The 15,030-nt window shown below is 41.7% G+C and overlaps 2 protein-coding genes across 20 annotated transcripts in view; one reads left to right on the plus strand and one right to left on the minus strand.

The window, feature by feature from the left end:
* Positions 1-1,373: 1,373 nt before the first annotated feature.
* Kaz (E3 ubiquitin-protein transferase Katazuke) lies at positions 1,374-14,016 on the minus strand. Of its 18 annotated transcripts, XM_022809039.2 has the most exons (12): positions 10,873-11,203; positions 10,383-10,517; positions 9,375-9,618; positions 8,380-8,468; positions 6,710-6,767; positions 6,371-6,483; positions 6,024-6,152; positions 5,508-5,698; positions 5,032-5,268; positions 4,238-4,501; positions 3,941-4,063; positions 1,374-3,593 (listed from the first exon to the last, which is right to left on the minus strand). In XM_022809039.2, exons 4-12 carry the CDS (start codon positions 8,407-8,409, stop codon positions 3,407-3,409), a joined length of 1,332 nt encoding a protein of 443 aa, XP_022664774.1. In that variant the 5' UTR covers positions 8,410-8,468; positions 9,375-9,618; positions 10,383-10,517; positions 10,873-11,203; the 3' UTR covers positions 1,374-3,406. The 18 variants fall into 18 exon arrangements, with proteins under 18 accessions (XP_022664774.1, XP_086845338.1, XP_022664773.1 ...); XM_086989212.1 differs by lacking the exons at positions 10,383-10,517; positions 10,873-11,203 and adding an exon at positions 13,820-14,016; XM_022809038.2 differs by lacking the exons at positions 10,383-10,517; positions 10,873-11,203 and adding an exon at positions 11,223-11,378.
* The window catches only part of CtBP (C-terminal binding protein), a 41,332-nt gene continuing 37,899 nt past the window's right edge, over positions 11,598-15,030 (plus strand). For both annotated transcript variants that reach the window (XM_022809047.2, XM_022809054.2), the window contains exon 1: positions 11,598-13,710. The gene's annotated coding sequence lies outside the window, so the exon portion shown is untranslated. The remainder of the gene's footprint in view (positions 13,711-15,030) is intronic.

Here is a 15,030-nt window from a genome sequence, read left to right on the forward strand (position 1 = left end):
AGCTCTCCAAGTCATGTAATTTTTTCTGAGTTTTCCTTTCAGCCGCCGCTATTTTTATATATCTGGTAGCCACTACAATGAAAGATTTTTGGAACACCTTTGCATCGACAGCAAGAATGTTTTGCCTGGCATCAACTGGCTCTGTAATGGAAGTTGAATAGCCGGGTCTAGTGTTCAACGTTTTACACCGAAATTTGGAGTTGGCACGTGAGTTACATTACGTCGTCCTATGGACAACCGAAAAATTTCTATCGGAGGTGTATGTTCCGTATCTCGTTTGAGAAATGTTTTGTAATCACATCTGTTGCAAATCGGACATATTTGGTTTGAAACCGAAGCGATCAAATTCTTCCGACTGGAGAAAGAAAACTTTAATCAGGCCCCTCATATTTCAACACTGTTCTGCCAGATTAAAAAAAACATATCATACAATGAGCCTTTCCCAAATACCTTTAATGACTCGAGACGAAATAAAGCAACTAAGTAATTAATCATAGAAATCCTGTCCTTCATTTTTGGTGATTTTAGCGGTTGCATCATTAGTGGGTTTATGCATAAAAATGCCTGTCTTTGTTTACTGGTATCTTTTTCTGTTTGCTGAATGGTATACACCGCTGGAAAGCTCTCTTATTCCTTTATCCTTCATTTGAAAAATAGAATTACGTGTTGAGGAATAGCATTTTTAACATATGATACTAGCCTTTTAACGAGAAGTTGGCGTAGCAGCCGTTATGTGCGTTGTGTACGATGAAAACTCTGTAGCTGAGACTGTTACTTAAAAGCAGTTAAAGTAGTTCGAAAATGGCATTTAAGCCGAAAGAACGCATTCCAATTGACTTTTCAAGCGCTAAGGCGTCGCATACTTATAACAAAACTTACAAAAGTTACTTAATAAGTCTACATTATTTAAGTATAGTCCTTGCCGTACATGCAACAAGTACTATAAGTTGCTCATATAGCTCTTTCACACTAAAAAAAGGATCAAATAAAGCAGGATTTCAAATACTGTTGTTTGCAGCCCGATATACGCATCCTTCGAGTCCGAAGGAGGGGTAAAATATTGTAATTGACGCTTAAATTCACAGCAGCTTTGATTATCGATAAACAGTCAATTTAAAAAAAAGGAAAGCAATAACAAAAACGGCTATTACTTGTACACTAGCCTAGTACACAAGTATTGCCCCATGACAGCGTAGTGAGCAATGCGTTTGCTTGCAAAATCTAAAGGACTAGCGGGGGGCTAAGTTTGAAGCCGGACGTCGACATACTTCGTTCCGTGTTGGGAGCGGGCTACCTGGTGGTACGTCTAATAGCGCTGCTGGACGTAAAATTTGAAGCATTTAATATACAAACATGTGGTTTAAATAAATACATTTTTTATTGACTACAAGGACACATCTTTATTTTGTTTCGTTATTATTACATGGTAATAATAATTTCATTAATTGTTGTTGTATGTATCATATATATGAGAATGTCCAATCTGTTGATTAGGAACATCTCTTAAACGATGAAAAGATATATCTCTTCGTCGTTTCGTGGCTTCGTCGGATGTATATAAATATCCGGATCATCATGAAGGTTCTAACGATCTTTCTGAACGAATTTTAGCCACCGTCGGTCACACAGCGCGAGCCATTCGATGACTTCAACGCGAATAATTTCGACACCGCCAGAGGTCGAGCCGAAACAAGAACTTTAGTTCGGTGTGGTTATATAATTTGCTCATTGAAGCTGATTTTACAAACAGCCAGTGTTCGCGGTGTTGTTTACGTGTCGAAAATTCAAAACTGTCAATCAATAAGATTAGATATTAATAATTTTAATATGCTTGATATCGTCATGGGTTACGTTTCATACTGTTCCCGCGTCCCCTCTGAATGATGGCTTTTGACCCAGTGTTATTTATCTAATCAATTTCTTATTCCTTCTTCGTGCACTATAACATAAAGCATATCCAAACCGTTACAGTTTATGCATATCATACATTAGTCTATTGCAGGTGACAGGCCTTTCCGTTATCATCTTTTTAGTGAATCTTGCATAACCAGCCAGCCACGGAAAGTTTCGCTCCATTGTCGCGTGAGATCGACAAACGCTACAATCAGCAAGTTGTGGTTACTCAAATTCGAATGGCAAACTGGTTTAGAACTTTTTTGTTTTGCATTAACGTGGAACCATTCGTTCGGGTCGATGTTTCGTTTATTATAGAATGGACAATGAATATTTCATTAACTTTTGTTAATTTTTTAAGGAATCGATTTATGCACGTTAGACATTGGAGCCGGTAATTTCGAGTAACAAACATCAACTGTGAACGGCGATCAGAAACAACAGAATAAATAACAGACGAATTTACTTGCTGGTAATATAAAATTCGTATCGATGTTCAAGTGAGATATAGAGAACAAAAGAAGATCAATTATCTGTAAAAAAGAGAAGGTACCAGCTCTTTCATGAAACAAAAAATACTCAGTTTAGCGAAAAACCTAACCATTTACTGATCCAGTTTGCTCTTCGTCAGGGCGTAACCATTAATTTTCGAAATGCCCTTAATCTGCTCTTGCGCTATATCGCCCAAAGAGAACAAGAATCACAATGCAGCAGTTAGTCCATTTTCTCCATAATTAGCGCTGTATCTAACTAACCTACCGCTAACTATGGTCATTACACTTACATTGGGGTCAGTGTAATTTGTGTCTCCATCTCCTCTTCTTCACACTTCACTTTTCACCTCATCGTTCCCGTTATAAGTGTATTATACATTACTTCTTCTGCCTACACCACACACTAAGACGCATTATTTTTCGTCTTCACGCTGTTTTATGATTTCGAACGTAACAGAGCTTTACGTCTGTACGCCATGTAAATTATAGCATGTAATAATAAACCTTAATAGAATTACATAGTTTTCAATTCTTCCGTCCACCTAGAGCGAAGCCAGGGTAAATTTTTCACGTCGAAAAAACAGCCTGCCTTTCTTAGGACCCACATTTTGTTCTTGCAGAACGAGGTCATTATTACTTTTTTGTTTTTTTTTTATCACTACCTATATCCATATACCGATGTGCCGATACGCTTCCTTTTTTGAATTCCGACGATCAGCAACACATCCCGTAGATACCGCGCCCTTTTTAGGTTTTATAAAACCAACAAATATTAATCCCGCCAAATATAGCCTCCACCCAAAACCGTTGATGCTGAAGTGCGCAGAGGAATCGTACTGGCACAGTGTTAGGAAGTCATCAATACCTTGTTATTAGCACTAAACGTACGGCACTAAATGTACGTAAAAACAGGCTGCTTTGAGAGGCAAAGCCGGTATCGTTGCAGGTGGTATGGAGAATCTAGCTGTCGCATAGGCACGAGCGGGAGATTTGCTGTGCGTCTCGTGAATGTACTTCGTTTACATGACAAAGACCTTTTCGCAGTCTTTAAGATCAAACACATCACCCGTTCTAGGACAGGTTATCTTTCCACGATTTGTGGATGCCATATCTTTCAGGGCAATTTCACCGTAGACATGTCCGTTTGGCAACATTAATGGAGCATTATTCTCGTTCAGAGGAGCTCCGGATAACCAGCAGATCAATCTGGAATATTTATTTAGACAAACAAGATAAAATAGAGCAATTTTAGGATCTTTCAGCGCTCGCACGTCTTTACAAAATTAAGTTAATTTGATTCGAAAAACGTTTGTTTGATACGTCAATTTGAAAAAATGTATGATGGGGTAGGGTGGAACGGGTTAACACTGAGCACGGACAGCTGAATCCTATCGATTAAGCTGCATCGAAATGCTCAACCACGAAAAACCCTCTTCAATGAGCAAAAATTAGCTGAATATGAATGAAATTTGACCACCGGAAATTCGGTACAGAAAATCCAAACGTTAGTAAAAAAAAAGACCAGGGTACATCAATAATAGATTGCTATTTACCTAGACTGTGCACAATGCGCAAATGGCAAGGCTTGTGCGAGGACGTTTAGATGCCGAGAACAAACAGGGCAGTTTGCGTTGGACACCTCGGATCTGTAAGCGTTCACGTCCGATCGAGATCGACTGAAATAATGGTTAGGGCTACTGATAGTACACAAATTATTTGAGTAAACACATACCATGCAAAAAACCAAAATATAAACTGAAATAATAATTTCTTTTAATTTTACGCATTGTTGTAATGGTAATGTAATATAACATCATAAATTGATTTATTCATAGATTGTCAGTTCAGACCTGTAGCAATGGGGCGTTTTAAGGGCTGATAAGCCAGCCTGAAGAGTCACACTGAACACGCTCGACCTGCCAAGTTGGTACAAACGGTGGTTTTCGTAGCGGAAAAGTTCTACCAGACGACGCCAGCGGTTTGGATCACACAGATCGCGATAGGGTGCACGTATCGCTTCGAAATTGTCGACAGGCAGCGCAAGAAGGAACATCGTTCGCTGGATATCATCCAGTTGCTCTGGCTCGAGGGTGGAAAAGTGCCTACGTGCATGTCTAAAAAATGGAAAAATGACCGAACAACGGCGAACATAGTAGTGTCCAACTAACACAGACATCTAAAAAATCAAAAAGTTTAAAGAGCTGTTTTTTGCTACAATGCAGGACTATGCTGAATTTTATCACCTGAGATAAGCCTTCAACCTTATGTCGCCTCTATATCAAATTCATACTATCTCTGCACGTAGAATTTACTCACTGGTGTAGCGGCACTTACAGTTAAAAATAAATAGCACGTCCTATACGTCCCGCTATGCATCCAGCCAAATTAATTTCCAGCACCAATAAGAAATTCACAAGCTAAGAAACCATAAATACCTTCTCACTACTCATAATCAACGTTGTAAATCTAATTTGATTATGAACACAAAGGCCGCCCTACGTACTATAAGCTGCCTGCAGAATTCTCCCGTGTCGTTTACCATATTTCGAAAAATCTGACAACACATTGAGCTTTTACATGCAAAGTCACATCTGTGTAATTCAATGTTTTATGCATAGATGTTTTAAGTACACTAGATACTCACTTGACAGCCTCCATTCGCTGGCCTAACCGAATTAATTCAATGAACTCCTGTTGACGTATATTAAATTCGAGGGTGCTATGAAGTTTCCGCAGCTTTGACTTGTTATCATGGCACCACGCTAGGCAGGGAGCGGTGTCACCACGCTGAAGCGCATCTTCGACGTCACGAGAGACGAGAAATAGCTCAGTATTCGTTAACTCACGCAAATCGCAGCGATCGGCTAGCTTCAACGCGGTTCTGGTTGAAATCGGTAGAAAAAGCTAAATTAACACAACGAAACTCGTGAACCTATCTGTTTTTGTTAATGTGCCCAAGGCGTTCAACGACTGGTTATGGCACGCTATTTGTTATTAGCTTAATTGTATTATTTAATAACTGCCGGGCTATACGGGCGTTGAAGAGATCCACAATGAATTAGCTTGATGATATATAACGAAGCAACTTTTTCAAACCAACCTAACACAGAGAATACTTACTCGTAATAGCCAGCCCGAAGAAAATGTTCAACGAGCATTCGATCCACTCTTTTATCAACCCATAGGTCCTTCGCTGCTTCAGACCCGCCTTCGTCAACTGGGCCGCTCGCTCGAGCTCCTTCCTTGAGGTGTTCCAGTCGACGTTTGCATAACTGAGCTGCTTCAACCTCCTCAAGAAGACTCTCGTCCGCCTGACACACACACACGGAATTGCAACGGAACTTAACTCGTTGTTATTTATAACGACACGTTGCTTTGCTTCGCCAACTTTGCACAACCGAATCGATCTTTAACATCGACCATGCGCTTTAGTTGTTTTGCGTTTGATTAAAGGAGAGAATGTGGAGTTAAATTTTATTTAACAACATCATTAAACTACAACATCAACTAGATAATTTTCTGATGGACTCGAGCACAATTACGACTAGATATGTCGGTACTCTTTGTATTTACCAAAATAAATGATACCCAAAAAAAGTGTCATGTTTTATATGGACCATGTTTAATAGCTCGTACCTTCCTCTTAAGCAAATTTAACTTCTCAACGACGCTGCCCAGTAGCTGCTTAATCTCACCTACACTCCCACGACCACCTGAGCTGCAACTCCTTTCAAGTTCGGCGGTAACAGCCGTCACATGGCTGACCTGAGAAAAGAAAAAATGTCAATTTATTAATATGCACAAAATAAGGTTTAGATAAACTGGCTTTGAGGCACAGTTTTTGGCACATCGATTTGAATCATTTCTATTTTACCAAGCAATATGGCTAACGACTTAACGATAATTGAATGATAACTACATGAAGCTACTACCAGTAATGAAATATGATTAGCTTCGATTTAGGAAAGCAATAGACAACATACCTCTCTATCTATGTTCTTCTGTGCAGTGCGAAACTTTTTATTGAGCATTTCATACGGAACCTTCAAGGTGGGGTATTCCAATGACTTGATGTCGGCCATGCTTTCAGGTGACCCTGTGAGTTTAAACCATATAACCTATAATAACCGTAGGATACAGGCGAAAGCCAAAATGAAAAAGAAACGAACCGTCATAGTACTTGTAGATGTTTTGAATGTCATTAGTTACCCTTCCATTCGCTTAAACAGGTTCAATAAACGGCCTTATTCAGGTGTAAAAAACTACGATTAAAGCCGTTCAATGCACTTCGGTATCAATGCTTTCGGTAACGGTGTACTCACCGTACAGATCTTGCTCAGCAAAGTACGAGGTGCTGCCCCCGTCAACGATTACCCTTCCCTGAAATGGTACGCACTCAAGAACTTAGAGAACGCTCTTTGGGACACTTTCGAGCAACAAACATATACACGTTCAATTAGATAGACAAGTTACAAAATCAACTGACGGCTTTGCTTGTGTTGCTAATGTTAGTAAGAACCCATTATGCGTAACATGCTACGAAATACTACCTATTTCAAATGACCTTCAATAAAATTATTTTTCTTCCTTGAAAAATTAGAAGCTACTACTTTGGTAGATAAACGAAACGTACTGGGCCCTAAACAGTACTTTAATGAGACATAAGAGACTTCTTGAAGAAATAACGATTTCGGGAAATTCATGGTATAATATAGTGAATGTAAGTGAAAAAATATAACGCTGGTGGTCTATTCTACTGTGCTTTTAAAATTTAACTTTAGAGACCCGGAACCCTGTAAGCTAACAAAACGTGGTATTGTCATAAATTTGTGGCATTACATTTAAAAGCCAAAAATAAATAGCAATAATTAATATCACTATGTTCTACAGTGCGGTTAATTGCAGGCATGTCCGCGCGCAGTTACGCGAATTCAACTATATCATGTCTTGTACTGCCATGAGTGAACATTCAACTTAAAAGAAGCTGGTAGGAAAACTAAATTTTACCGCAATAGTTTTCGAGATCCAGAAAACGTTATAGATATGCGGTATTAACTGGTACACAAAACTGTTAAAAATGGTGTTCTAAACTATCCTATTTGAAGAGAAGGTACAGCATCTTTTTCTTTATTATTGTTTGGAAACGACGGCCATCAAACAAAACCTTTTCTTCGACCAGAAAATTAATAGCTTTTGTATTTTAACGGTTTCCGAAACCGGGATAAAAATGTGAGATTATAATTTTTACCAATTATTAATTGGTACCCATTGAAAATGTATGTGAAAAAATGACAATGAAATATCTACCTTAATCATAGCTTATTTCCGATTAGACGATAAGCTCAAAACATTTGGCGTGCCAGTAGGGTAAGCACGAAATAATATTACTTAAAAGCACAGTTTTAACTTATATAACGAACGAATCTGAGGAACGTTAAGTAAAGAATGATTAGCTTACAGAGACACATACACTTTCGTAAACATTAAAATACATAAAAGTGACGGTCGAATCAAGCTTTGATTTTAACCAACGGTAGTTCGTTTCGTGTCTAGATTAGACCGTTCTAGAGCGGCAGCCAAGATTTCGATGCAAAACTAAAAACAAAATCACCATGAGTAAGTTCAGTTTACACGTAACGGTAGCTGCCGAAAAGAGCTAAGCATCACGATCCCTCAACATAATTTAGTCACAGTTCAGTGTTATTGAGTCATCTGTGTACCATAGAAACACGTTGCCTTCTCAATGTGCAGGTTTATCTTCACCAAAGTTAAAGAATAGGTTTGCTCGTTAGGTTGTTAGCTCTTCGAATCCGATTTAAAAGCTATAGAACCGCCGTCCTCCACGCCACGTGCTTTTGGTGACTTTGGCGTCGAAAAGTCACTCTCAGTGCTCAAACGGATTCTTCTGATTGACAAGACGATGTCTTCGTCTCACAGAATCTCTCACTTATACTCTTCATATACATGGTGATGTAAAGATGGGTTTATTCACCTCGCCGAAAGCTCGGACATACTTCGTCATAGATGCATTCAGTATCGGTGTCCGGCTCCGAAATCCTCGGGATCTGTTGCAGTTCAGACCTGCAGAACAGATGGATCTCTATTGAATACTCTGCTTGCGACTCTTTTGCTTTATAAACGCGTTAACCAAATTACTTCCCGAAACTCTCTAAAGGAAAATCCTGAAAGGCGCATTTAACTGCTCGTTTGGTGCATGGTGCATGGCTTGCCTTCGCAGTTCACTGTCACTGTGCACTTCTTCCTTCTTGATGCTTTACTACAAGGCAAACGACTTTGTCGATGGTAACGATAGCAGTTTTAACGCCGTCCACAACACATTATGGCCGATCACGATTTAAAATTATTATGAATACTCAATAATATTTCAGCATTTCTTGCACCTGACCGCACAGAAGTCTACCTCATATGGTCTTATGCCGGCACTAAATAGGAGTTGGCGGTGGAGAGTAATTTCGAACAGCTTGCAGATACATTTTATGGATCGTGTTCTAAACCGTTATTGAAAACATTAAATTAGGAAGGTATAATATATTTATTATCTTTCTATCTTTGAAGAAACCCTAAACAATTACTTCTGTCTTAGGTAGTGAAATTCGTTGGCTTCTATTCCACCAGAACGCACCATTTTGACCTATATTTTAAAAGACTATGTGAAATCGGTTCTCTAATTCGACAAGACGTCCTGACAAAACGATCTTCTTGTTTGTTACTTAAATGCTAACCGTCGCTGTCTGTAGGCCACTGCGATTTTTTTTACCCACTCCTTTGACAGAATTAAGAGCAGTTGTTTGTTATAAGGCCGGCAACATACATTTGTAATTACAAACCGATATTATAAACTTCAGTATTAGGCAATGAATATCAACTTATTCACATGTCAAGTACCTGCTTGATATAGAAGAGACATCAAGTAACACAACAAAATGTTTTACCTAGATCTTGAATAATTACCTATAATTCGCTTACCCAGCACGGTGCAATACAAAGTATATCCCAATCTGTGTTTTAAGGATCCCTGATTTTGTCGAAAAGTTCCGTCGGAAAGCTCTATGTAAGTGGTTTCGAGATCGCACGACGTGTTTGGAACCGGAATCTCTATTATAATGTTCTATGGCACGATCGGCGTAGGGCGGTTTGTCAGTAATTTTTGGATGACAAACAGCATTTGTCGTGTCGGAGTAGTGTGCACTTGTCCCGTCTAGAAATACGACTACAATTACGAACAACTTTGTTAATACAGCTGAGATATGCTTTTCATGTTATTTGGAGTTGGCGAATGAGTCTAAATATTTATGTGTTGTAGAACTTAGAGATGGCACAGCTTAAAAACAAGACGTATTTCTTTTAATTGTTTATAAAGGACTTATACTAGCCACAACACACCAGACGGAAATTAATCGATAACTTGGCAACTGCGTGCAATTTTATTAGCGCATTGGGCGCAGCAAGGTTTTCAGGAACACCTTTAAATCTTTGCTTGGAAAATTTGTGACACTGCTCTTTGCGCCCATACAGAGCCGCAATGAAGTCTTTGAAAAACCCTTAAACACACCTTCCTTCATATCTTCACGGAACACCTCGAAGCCCATCACATCCACGCAATTTAGACCACATATTTGACACCAGGCTTGCAAGTAAACGAACCTTTTCTATAGTCTGTCATCGTCATAAACAACTTAGAGGATGCATTGAAGTACATTCTTGGTTTGCATTAAAGGTTAAATAAACCTCGTACAAGTGTTTAATGTAACCGAGGTTCGATATTCACAACAGCAGAAAAACTATGTAAATATTAGGATAAGATAGAGTACCGTCGAAAAAGGAATCACTCTATCTTAATAATCTTTAAAACATTAAACCAAGCAAATAAAATATCGTACAGAATGAATGTCATTTCATTGGTTTAATATTTCAAAATGAAACATTTTTTGGTTTTTAGTATTTGGTGCCACAATCTGTTCAAACCTTACTAACACTGTAAGTTTCACTGCTCACGGATGTCAGCTGTCGAATCAAGACATTTGAGAAATGAACTTCGAGCTTTATGGTAATGATTTTATCTCAGTTCTTAAATTCTGGGCTCCTTTATGCGAAACTGTATTTTGTTTACTGAAAATAAAATATGTCAAAAAAGAAACCGAAAAAACGTCTCCCGAGTCATTTTTTGAACGGTACAAGGCTGTTTTTAATATATCTTTTTATCTATTATATGTATGATTTGATTAGTACGAGCCTAATAAGTGAAAGCACAATCACCAGAATTCACTCACATTCTAACTCCAGGTTCTTGTGTTTAGATAGATAGCATTTTCAGACCTAGGCATATCTGTACGATCTATAAGAATGCACGTAAAAAATCATCCTAAAATGAAGTTTCACATGTGCTCAGACATTTACGTATCTCGAATCGCTTTTAAGGATTTAAGTTAAACTAAATTCTAGTATCGCTGCCGACTCAACTGACCGTATAAAAGCGATGAATCGATGATAGTTAACGAAAATGTCTAAATTTTATTGCATTAGCAAAATCAAGATCGTTCTTAACCAGCCGATAAGGTTACACCAAAATATTGATACCATGGCTGATTTTTCTTCTGCGTTGAGTCTGTTTTTTGTTGTTAGTGTGCACCACACTAGTCCCATTGAAACCATCGATCCGCAACTTCGATGTCGACGATCAGCTGTTGGTGTACCATGTGGACAAGGTTGATTTTTTCGGGAGGCGACTGCGTAAATTTTTGTGAGATTTTCTTGAGCCTATGTTACGGTACTGCGTGGGGCCAATTTTCAACCACGAATTTGACTATTACTTACCAAAATTGCCTGAACATCGAGCCGTTTTTGCTGACTTACTGCTGTCCCATTCCGTTTGCTGTACCTAGACATTTCCCTACACGTCCCCAGCTAGTAAATGGGTAAAAAAGAGATTTTGGCAAAAATGCCTAAACGTGTATCACAGAACTGAGGAATATGCCCTACGTCGATTCTAGCTGGACCACCTCAGTTGCACCTCGTGTTAGCGAAATTCTCATCGCAAAAACATCGTTCCCATATAAAAATGTCGACATTTTCAAATTTTCCCGCCACGTCGCGGACGCGCTATTTCTGAGATGTATCCCTAGTGCTCTAGCTGATATTCCCTAGCAACATCCCTAGTCAATGTCCCTAGACAGGGTTGTGCGAGACGCGGTCGAGACGCCGCGAGTCAACTCGGCGGTGTATATCGTATGGTGATGGTCGGTTAGTTATTGTTTCGGAGAGGTGTTGTTGCTGCGAAGTGCCGGTGCGGCTAGCGAACTAGTGGCAGGCTTGTTTTACTTAATCAGGAGCTGCTGTTGTGTCGCAGCACCAGTTCGCGTGGATGGATTAGAGCCGTTGCAGCCGCCGCAGCAGATAATGCTTAGTGGTGTCGTGGGTTGAAGTCGGTGGGTGTCGTTGTGTCTGTGTTTTGCTCGGTCAGTCTCGCCAGTTAATGCGGCAGGCGCAGTATTGACGATATCGAGTAGCCCGCCACTGTAACAACGACAGCGGCAGCAACAACAACCACGAAAATAACAGGAACAGTCAAAGCGTTGTCATTCCACCCCGAAGTTGTACTGTGTGCGTGCGTGCGTGTGTGCGTGCGTTTGCCGACACCATCCACTTCGACTTCTACTCCTACTACTACAACTAGCAGCATCAGCACGACCAAGTGGCGGTGTGATGGTCTGGGCGGCGTGCTGCTGTTGCCGCTACTACTAGCCTAGCCCCCGCGTACGGTCAACGGTGCGACGGCAAACGAGCTTCGCAATTGCTCTGCGACTCTGACTGCTACTGAAGCGCAAGTACTTTGGTTACGGACTCTTTCATCACGGAAACAACGAGGAAAACCTTTGAACAGCGGCGGCAGCCGGTTGCTTGACTAGGAACGACCGTGTTGTTGTCATCTAACGGGTGCAGGCGACCTAGCGACGACCCGTGTACTGTGTCGACATCGTGCCTGTCGCAGTGACGAGAGGCTGAGCCGAATTGAGCCAGTTCAATTTCGGTTGTGGCCTATTCGTACTACTTGTGTACGGCGCAGGAGGGTAATCGCAGCGTAGTGTCGGATGGTGCTGCTGCTTCTTTTGGTATCGGTGTTGTCTATTTCTCGCTGTTGTGGTGTGTGAGTATCTGCCGACAGGTCGATAGGTTGATCGTTGTCTCTCGTCGTGTTTACCGGAGTACCTCCTCCGGCTGCTGCTGGCGGAGCCCGCCCTATCGTTGCAGCCGTTGTTGGTTTGTTCTTTTGTCGGTTGCCCTGTGCCTTTTTCTTCTCTGACTTCTTGTCCGATTCGCCAGAGCGTGATCCGGTCGTCACATCATAGAACACGTAAAGAGATATCGTGCCACTGCCCCCGCAGCCCCAGCTAGTTAGTTGTGTTCGGTCATCACTCGCCTGGTGTCTATCAACCCCATTGTGTGGTTGTTAATCGACCAGTCAGTGTGTACGAGTGCGCTTCTGCTGCTTCCCGCCTCGCTTCGACTCGCCGTAGGCCTAGGGATGGACATTCTTCTTCGACCGTACTGGCCGCCTTCAACTAACAAACACGGAAAAGTGTAATAACGCAACAACCTCGACGAATCGTACGTACATACAAAATTTATTACTAGCGCTGTCAGCAGTATCTCCATCCAGTGAAGTGTGGGCGCACTGCTCAGTGTTAACGGAGGGGTACTATAGATCATCGAATATTGACGACGACCGCGACAATAGCAACAAAATAACAACAATAACAACCGACAAGAACCAGTGAATAACGAGCGAATGCGGCGTCTTAGACATCGACGGTCAACAACAATGGATATATAGCGAAATAGGGGATGTAATTATATATCTGTCTTCGTCTATCGACAGGAAGACGCACCATCGTTGAGTTCGTTATTCTAAGGTGCCTGCTCTGTCTTGCGATTCTTGCGAGAACTTCGCATTCGTGCGATTAGTACTGCTATTACTGCAATTATAACAATAACAATTATAATAGCAGTGCGTAGCTTATTCTACAGAAGGTACCCCATTGGAAAGAGTCGTCATCGAAAAGGACCAGCAGCGCCGGCTGTTCCTAATTGCGAGGTTGTAATAATAGAACAATAACAACAGTTCTGCGGTGATCTCTCTTTATCGTGCGTTGCTTATTTGCTGTGTTTTGTGCTCTCGGTCGTTCGTTGTGCGATACTCGGGAGTGTGCAGTGATTCTGTCAGCCCACTGCTAGTAACTCCAACAGAGAACGGATCAACTCGACGGAAGTAGCGGACCGGCTTTATCTCCCTCACGACCGTTTGGTAAGTGTCCACTTTATCATTGCCCACCTTCCATGGGGTCCTTTTTGTCAAACTTGTCAGTGTTGTGATCAGCGTTAGTAAATATAAAATAAAAGAGCTGCTAACTTACCACAATCAACTTCTTTTCATGTGAGGGTGCTGAATACAAAAACAAGTCGAGACAAGCAAGTGGGCGACGAAGTCGTTACTAAAATGACTAGTAACATTATTTAGCCTTGCTTATAGCAGCCGTAAATGCTCATTGTACTGGGCTGTCTCTTACCGTACTTATACTCTAAAAGCGCGTTGCGTACGGGATGATTTTGTGAAGCTCCGGCATTGTTCTATCGACGAGATGCGCATCATCTCTCTCTGTATATATATCTGCGCTCTCAGTATTTGCACCTCCCCATTCCATTTTTACCAATGATTCCGCCCTCAAAACATGTTTTTGTCCGTTCGTTCATCAGTCGACCGCAGTCGATGAGTAACAGCGGCGGGCGATAGACACACATATGCAGCAGCGCGCGATTCGGCTGCATCGTCTCCTTTATTCCTTTATTCCTCCCTTTTTTTATACGCGTCTCTGTTGCTGTTAGCCGTCGTGCGTCTCTCTTGTCTGTTTGTTCGTATCGACTGGCGTTGACTCGGCGCTCATTTTGGCGCTGCTCGGTCGCCGTTTGCTAGTGCTCACACGCTTACTCGTCTCGCCTATTCATCCGCTCAGCGACTGGCTGGTTGGGTGGCTGACTGGCTCACTCGGTTCGCTTGTCCGTCTATTGGACCGCCACTGGCGATTGGTGCGTGCTCATTGACTCGGTCGGCGTCTGCGGCGGCGACGGTAGCTATTGCTGCCGTCGCCAGGAGCAGTGCAACGGTGGCAACCGTTGTTTCTTTGCAGTGCGAATCGGCAGCAGCGGCGGTAGTAAATGGCAAATGTGTGATGATGCTGATGCGTCAGTGTTGTTAGAGTATCATCTGGGTACACGCACGCGAAAAGAAGCGCCACTGCCGTTTGCGCTGATTCGTAGGCCGTTGCTGGCTTCGAATTAAGTGGCGTCGATGATCACAACGACGATGATGCCACCATTATCATGGACGCTCTTCTCGCTGTTGCCATTATTACATTGCCACTAGAAGCATCGGCACCGGACTGTCGTCGCTGTCGCCGCGTTGCCTCCGCTTGCCGCTGCCGAGGGAACAACAACAACGACAACGGCAGTAGCAGCGAGGTCTTGGCGGCAGATCCGCCACTTCACCTCATTCCAGTCTCGCACAGTGGTCCGACAGCGCCCGCGGTCCAGACGAGCGCCGAAGGACAGACCAAAACAGCGCAGAGCC

Source organism: Varroa destructor, unplaced genomic scaffold (genome assembly GCF_002443255.2).
Source record: "Varroa destructor unplaced genomic scaffold, Vdes_3.0 BEIS01000005.1, whole genome shotgun sequence".
Classification (NCBI taxonomy): domain Eukaryota; kingdom Metazoa; phylum Arthropoda; class Arachnida; order Mesostigmata; family Varroidae; genus Varroa; species Varroa destructor.

Coding starts and splice junctions, on each gene's coding strand:
- Kaz (XM_022809032.2), bottom strand. CDS start 11,294: ATGTCTAGGTACAGCAAACGGAATGGGACAGCAGTAAGTCAGCAAAAA. Junction 6,153..6,370: donor AGAAGAACATAGATAGAGAG/GTATGTTGTCTA, acceptor TTCTTTTCTCAG/GTCAGCCATGTGACGGCTGT. Junction 5,269..5,507: donor CTTCGGGCTGGCTATTACGA/GTAAGTATTCTC, acceptor GATTTCAACCAG/AACCGCGTTGAAGCTAGCCG.